The following is a 7,414-nucleotide window of genomic DNA, read 5'->3' as shown; positions in this document are numbered from 1 at the left end:
TGTTGAGATGTCTAGTCAAAAGAAATTGGCAGGGGCGCCTGGGTGGCTCAGTGGGTTAAGTGTCTGCCTTCAGCTCGGGTTATGATCCCAGGGTCCTGGGATCAAGCCCCACGTCGGACTCTCTGCTCAGAGGGAGACTGCTTCTCCCTCTGCCTGCGGCTCTGCCTACTTGTACGCGCTCTCTCTCGTCAAATAAATAAAATCTTAAAAAAAAAAAGATTTAAAAAACAAAACAAATTGGCATACAGTAAACAGGGTTGAGTAAATCAGTCACATTTTTAAGAAACTGAAAATCATTTTTTTTAAAGATTTTATTTATTTATTTATTTGAGAGAGAGAGAGAGAGAGAGGGAGAGGGAGCACAAGCAGAGGGAGTGGCAGGCAGAGGGAGAAGCAGGCTCCCTGCTGAGCATGGAGTCCAATGCGGGACTCAATCCCAGGACCCTGGGATCATGACCTGAGCCGAAGGCAGATGATTAACTGAGCCACCCAGGCATCCCTGAAAATCATTCTTTATATTAAACTGAATAATTTTTTATAATTACTGAGGAAGTTGTAAGACCCTTACACATACAGAATGCTAACAAAAATGGATACACCCACACATATACATTGAACCACTTCCAGAGTAACACTGAAAGAAAATACATTTTCTTCCTTTTGTAAATGTTTGTGTCTCTGAGAATTAGGAAAACAGCATATATGTGAAGTATAGAGGACAGGATATACTTTGGATAATCCTGTGATAAAATCACAAATATATATGTTTCTCTAGTCATCTCTTTTCTAGAGCTGCTGAGTCAGTTATAGCCTTAAAAGATGATTTAAAAAAATATATGTATGTGTTATGCATGTACATATACACACATATAGAACAGAGCAAGAAAATGATTTTTCAAACCATTAACATTTTATTTAACAGAAGCAACAATTGGGACATTTCTAAAGCTTACCATATATTTGATATAAAAATAAGGAATTCTCCAAAATATGTATTAAAAATACAAAGTTTATGGATCTAAAGTACACAGAAAATTTGTTTTACATTTCAGTTACCCAAAACAATAGCTTGTGGTCTCCTCCAATTGCACACAGTGGCAGAGTTCTATGCCAGGAAAGGCCAGATCCGACGGCTACAGAACCAATGAGGACAGGCTACAAAATACGTGAAGAATTAAAGAAACTTAATAAATCACCAAAGTTAATAAGTAAAAACTACCCTTCAAAAATAAGAAATGCATTGATAAATTGTCTTTGGCTAACATAGAGGGAATAGAATGAAAAATATGCTCCCTCATAGCTGGAATACACATTATTTGTCTGCAGCTGGCTAGAATGAAGGATACATATAATCTATGAGTAACTGGTTTAGCTTAGACTCACACATTTTTGTAGCCTAAACCAAGCAAGCGAGTAAAATAATTATGTTTAAATGAAGAAGGAAATAAAAAAGAAGTAAAATGCTTCTTACATGAATACTGGCAAAAAGGTCTGTTACCACTGGTGATTTAAACACCAAAAAATGCTTTCTCTTTCCAATTTAAGCAGATAAGACATTCACAAATGTCTTTAGTTACACATTACAGATTTGGGGGCTATGGGCAGAAGAGTAGAAAACACAAATTTAAAAACAACTCCAAATTACCTGAGGGTGTCCTAAATGATGAATTTGAAACTGGCTTGCAATTTTGCCAGGATAACCAGTGGTTGCAAACAAGTTCTCATTAATTGTGGACCACCTAAGAAAAGACAAAAATACCCATAGTATCCTAGAGATAACTATGAACTTTTCTAAAACAATTTATTTCTTTTTGCACAAAACCAATAATTTTATAAGTCTAACTTTGTTAATACAGCTTTACAACTGGACTGGAAATTTCAGGGAAGTTAGCTATAAATATTTTCTCATTTTGTGAATATTTATTAAATGCTCGCAATGTGCCACTTTGTTAAGTTCCAAAGTTACACAAAGTTAGCAGTTCCTTTCTTATAACCGAAGGGCTGACAGTGTGGTGGGGGATATAAACATGGCATCAGACAAATATAAAATATTTCAGTGTAATACATTAAAAAAATCAATGTTCTTATTGACATTTGTTAGAAAATTAGTGATAAATTCATGCATTTAAACACCTAGAATAGATATTTGAATATTTAAGTTTCAAGATATCCTAGACTTGAAATACCTTAAGTTAATGAAACAAAAAGTGTTAATATAGCTCCAGCGACATGCCTAGCACTATAATAAGTCAGTGGGGAAGATAAAAAAAGAAAGGATTCATTGATTAAAAAAAAAAGGCTAAAGTCTGGTTAATATTTTTATATGGGCAGACATTATTAGTTGCTGTCCAACAGCCTTTCTGCCCTTTTTCCATGCTAACTGAACCCAACTACCTTCTGACAGTGTGACTGACCAGAAGGGATGGTAGACAATGACAGCAATCCCTAATAAAAGAGGAGTGCTCCTTCTCCTCCTTACTTTGGACAAGCTCGTATGAGGCTATGACACCTGGAACTCTGGTAGTCATCTTGTGACTGTGAAGCTACAGGACCGAAGCCCTGGCACTGTGGACAGCAGAGGGAAAGGACTGAACTCCTGCTGGCACTGGTGAGCTACTGAGCCAATCCTGAGACTGCCTCCTTCAGAAGCCATCACGTCTCTATGATGTGCGCTCACATTTCTAAAATCAGAGTGCATCTTACAATCTATGGCATCTTACATTTTGTTGAATATATTATTTTCTTTTAAGATTTTATTTATTTGACAGAGAGAGACACAGTGAGAGAGAGAACACAAGCAGGGGGATATGGGAGAGGGAGAAGCAGGCTTCCTGCTGAGCAGGGAGCCCGATGCGGGGCTCGATCCCAGGACCCTGGGATCATGACCTGAGTAGAAGGCAGACGCTTAATGACTGAGCCACCCAGGCGCCCCTGAATATATTTTTTTCTAAGGTGTACAAAAAATGATGGTGTCCCCAAGTCCTGTAAGTTTATTGGGGGTATTTTAGATTTGACGAAATACAGCATATAAGAAATGTACTACTTGTTTTAGTTTTGGTTAGTAAGTTTTCATGTTACTTGAAGCTAAAAGCACCCTAATGACTACATTATACAATGGAATATTACGCAAAAGTCAGTAAGAACAACGTAGACATGTATATTAAGTAGAAAAAAAGTCAGATACATAATACAGTGTGTTCTCATCTAAAGCACAACAATGAAGTTTATATGCATAAACATGGGCCCACCTACATTTTACATCTATCAGAACAAAATATAAGGAAGCATATATTCCAAATTGTTGGAGAGGTATTAGCGGAATGGCAAGATGTTTTGTACTTTATAAAATTTTTCAAAGAAAATGAATCACTCCCTCACCCAGACAAAAAGACAAAAGCAAAGACTTAGTTAGGAAAGCAAAATAACCATTTATCAAACAATCAGTAAACAAACGCCAAAACACCCCCAACACTTCAGTGCAAAGGAGAGGACTGGGAAAGTATTCGAGATGGTGGCACAGCATGTGATGAAATAACCAAATTCAAAAAATTAAATAGAACTCCAACAAAAATGGTACATTACCTGAATAAACAGGCTTGATCCATGTGGACAGGCCTCTTATCTTGAGGATAACTAAAAGGTAACATTTTGTATTTTATGAATTTATGTGCTGGTCTCAAGTAGAGGAACTTAAATTAAGGTTTAAATGGTATTTTTTCTTTAAAGGACATGATGCCCAATGTACTTAAACTGTGACAAAATTCCAAATAAGCACTGGATTAACACAGATGAAATATGACAGAGACACAGACATGATTTAGAACTGTTATAGAACACCATCATTTAACAGAGTCAATGTTTTTCTCTTTTTTTTTTAATGTAAATAAACATTGCTCAGATCAAAGATCTTTTCCTTTGCATTGTTCTTCCCGGGTTACTCTCAAAGTAAATCTGCAAAGCATGGGCATCTATCTCTGTTATGTAAAAACCCATAGCTCTGGTCCTTTTGCAAGAGAGACTTGTTTCTGCTCTATAGTGAGGCTCAGGTATATAAGAGTGGCTCTGTGGATCATTTAGCAATAGTGACTGACTTTTTGGGTATGCAACAGATAGTTGCTAAGGAAATACCTGGATCGAGTAATATCCCAAATTAACCAATCATTTCCTGCAACAGCTCCAACTTTGAAGGTATTTTTTAAGCACCAGTGGGCTGACATTAATGGCATCTGTTCTGATTCCAGAGATAAAATAGCCTGTTGAGTCAAAAGATCATAAAACCGGATTGTTCCATTCTTCTCTGCAACCATCAGCTGTAAGACAGAAAAAAAAAATTCACCTAATTCACTAGCCAAATCTGAGGCAGTAATTCAATATTATATATAACATGTAAACATTTGCATATATTACAAATGGGACATCAAATGCAAATGAAATAGGCGAAGCCAATGTAAAAATCTCTGTCAAATATTAAAAAACTTACAGAAAACTGGTGAAAGAAAGACTCAGAAAAGTTGAATACAATTTTAAATGATGATGTATGGTTACTAGGACATAGTAAGTCCAAAGAATCATTCTGGGAAAAGTTACAGCTTTAAGTTATGTGTCTAGAAAGGATAGCTAAGTGTGTATTTCTCAACAGAGCTATATGATGTGTTACACATCCGCATGTGTTGTGAGATTGTTTCCAGAATGGAAGGCAGCATGGTGTAAGGAGCACAGACTGGCCTGGGGAGCAAGGCTGCTTCCTCCACTTAAAAGCTAAATGACTGGTCAAATTACAAGTCCTTGACTGGCAGCTTTCTCCTTTCTAAAATGTATATATAAGGATAAGAATAGCTATAGCATTGTTGTGTTGATTAAATGAGTATTATAGGGGGGCACCTGGCTGGCTCAGTTGGTAGAGCATGTGACTCTTGATCTCGGGGTTGTGAGTTTGAGCCCATATGTTGGGTGTAGAGACCACTTAAAAAAAATAAAATCTTAAAAAGATAATACATGTAAAGCACCCAGTACTATGCTTGTCACAAAGCAGCCACTCACTCAATATGTAGTAGTTACTCTTACTTCAATATTTCCTTTATTCTAAAATACTACTGATTTAAGATGTTGAATAATGAGCTTGCTTGCTTCCTTCCTTCCCTGATCCCTCTCTTCTTCCTTCCCTTATATCTAAGAAATATCAATGCAAAAATAATAAGATAAATTTCAATTTTATAAAATATTAACATGTGAAAAAATTTATTTCTTAGACTCAAAGAAGCAAGGCATTAGGATATCCATTTGTGAGAGTTAAGGTAAAGAGATTGCTATGAATAGATAAGTAGTTGTTGCCCAAATAAAATGGTTTAAAAACTCTCTACATTTTCTGTAAAGTTCTTACTTTCTAATTCTGGTTATATGAAAATATCCTGTGTGAAGTACCAGTGGCAGCCTGGAAAGAATGAGAGACTTAGTGTCAATAATCCTGGGTTCTACTAATCTGTTGAGTGACCTGGAGTTTGCTTTTTTCCTATTTGTGAAATGTGGGATAATTACATCAGACTCAAAATGTTACCATATGGCTATAATGTGATATTGTACATAACAGTATTTTCCTAAACCCATAAAACACCATTAAAGTATTGTTACTACTTCTAATAAGACAGATCATGTCTGGCTTAGGACTACTGGCAGTCATTCTATTATTCATTATCTAAGAGACCTTTACTGAGCATCTACCTCCACATTCCCGCACTGCCCACACACAGAGTTGAGTCTTATTATTCATAGTAGTTAGAGTCTATTAAATTGCTGCGAACAAGGAATTAGTGAATATTGAACACTGATCCTAGAAGAAATAAAGGGTTGGGTTCTTGTGAGTCTCTGGGCATAACATTTTTTGTCAACTGACCAATGCATAATCTGGTCTTATGTATTTTTAAAGATACCATGTTTCATATATATTGATTCATTTAGAACTCACAGCAGGGGCGCCCGGGTGGAGCAGTTGGTTAAGCACCTGACTCTTGGTTTTGGCTCAGTCTGATCTCAGGTTCTTGAGATTGAGCCCTGCATCAGGCTCTGCACTCAGTGCGGACTCTGCTTAAGTTCCTCTTTTTCTCCCTCTGCCCCTCCCTGCCCCCTCTAAAATAAAATAAATAAATCTTAAAACAAAACAAAACAAACCTCACAGCCAACAGCACTATAGCTCATGCTTGAATAAAGCTTATCTAATACCATATTATTTTCTCCATAAAGCACATCACAGCCTTCTGGCACCTAGGAACCCTAGACTGCACTTTAGCACTTGGCTTTATGCTTGGGGGCAATTTTACATGGTGAAATCACCAACAAAAAGCACAAAAATGTGGCACTAAATAGACCACAAATAGGACACTTGCTTAGAGTACGAGAGCTAAAACAAGAAGGCAGAGCACTGGCCTCATTCAGCCTTAGCTGGAAATGTGCACGTTAGCCGACTCGAATTTCTTGTTGCTCTGTGCATGTCTGCAACTGTGAAATGCCATGAGTACTGATTTTGGGGTTATAAATAAATTTCAGTGAGTAGACAAACTTGCAGATACAGAATCTGCGAATAATGAAGATCAATTATATACATATGTTTATGCAAAATACTATGCTAATTTCCACAGAAGTCAAAAGTAAAAGATGATCCTTGATATCAAGAAATTTCCCATCTAGAGAAGAGAATTATGAAAAAAAAAACAACTGACCCTAGAATATGAGTAGAATATTGGTAGTCTTTCCAATTTTGGAATTCTTTTTTTTTTTTTAAAGATTTTATTTATTTATTTGAGAGAGAGAATGAGAGAGAGAGAGAGCACATGAGAAGGGGGAGGGTCAGAGGGAGAAGCAGACTCCCTGCTGAGAAAGGAGCCTGATGAGAGACTCGATCCTGAGACTCTAGGATCATGTCCTGAGCCGAAGGCAGTTGCTTAACCAACTGAGCCACCCAGGTGCCCCAATTTTGGGATTCTTAATAGAAAAGGTAGAATTTAAAACTTTTCTCTAACAGGCAGAATGTTAAAATAATACTAATTCTACTAACAATAACATCAGGTCAGTGACATGTTATACAACAAAAACAAATGCAACACTGAGCTTTACATGCCCTGCCTTACTGAATCCTCATAACCACTGTATGAAAATATTACTATCATTAATCCCATTTTTCAGAAGAAGAGACTGAGGTGCAGAGTGACAAAAGTAATTTGTTGAAGTCTCACTGCTAGCCTGCAGCAGAGCCTGCATCTGAACTCAGGTCTTGAACCTAGGTCTGTCTGACTACAGACCACATGTATTTCTACTACAAGCTAGACTGTGAAGACCGGTGAATGGTTTGGTGTGCTAATATATAGTTGAGGAGAGGAGACCAAGGAAGCGTCACTAGGAACTAATAAAAATATTTGAGATT

General features: G+C 36.9%; 1 protein-coding gene across 4 annotated transcripts in view; it reads right to left on the bottom strand.

Moving 5' to 3' along the window:
- Positions 1-888: 888 nt before the first annotated feature.
- The window catches only part of NUP37 (nucleoporin 37), a 42,002-nt gene continuing 35,476 nt past the window's right edge, over positions 889-7,414 (bottom strand). For 3 of the 4 annotated variants that reach the window (XM_027594991.2, XM_027594992.2, XM_027594993.2), the window contains exons 7-10: positions 4,129-4,310; positions 3,583-3,633; positions 1,646-1,739; positions 889-1,155 (exon numbers count right to left, since the gene is read on the bottom strand). In XM_027594991.2, the coding sequence (XP_027450792.1) occupies positions 1,042-1,155; positions 1,646-1,739; positions 3,583-3,633; positions 4,129-4,310 (441 nt within the window). In that variant the 3' untranslated portion in view covers positions 889-1,041. The remainder of the gene's footprint in view (positions 1,156-1,645; positions 1,740-3,582; positions 3,634-4,128; positions 4,311-7,414) is intronic. The other variant, XM_027594994.2, reaches the window with a different exon arrangement.

The sequence above is a fragment of the Zalophus californianus genome, chromosome 9 (genome assembly GCF_009762305.2).
Source record: "Zalophus californianus isolate mZalCal1 chromosome 9, mZalCal1.pri.v2, whole genome shotgun sequence".
Lineage (NCBI taxonomy): Eukaryota > Metazoa > Chordata > Mammalia > Carnivora > Otariidae > Zalophus > Zalophus californianus.
Note: the sequence above shows the minus strand (reverse complement) of the source record. Positions and strands in the feature narration are given on the sequence as shown.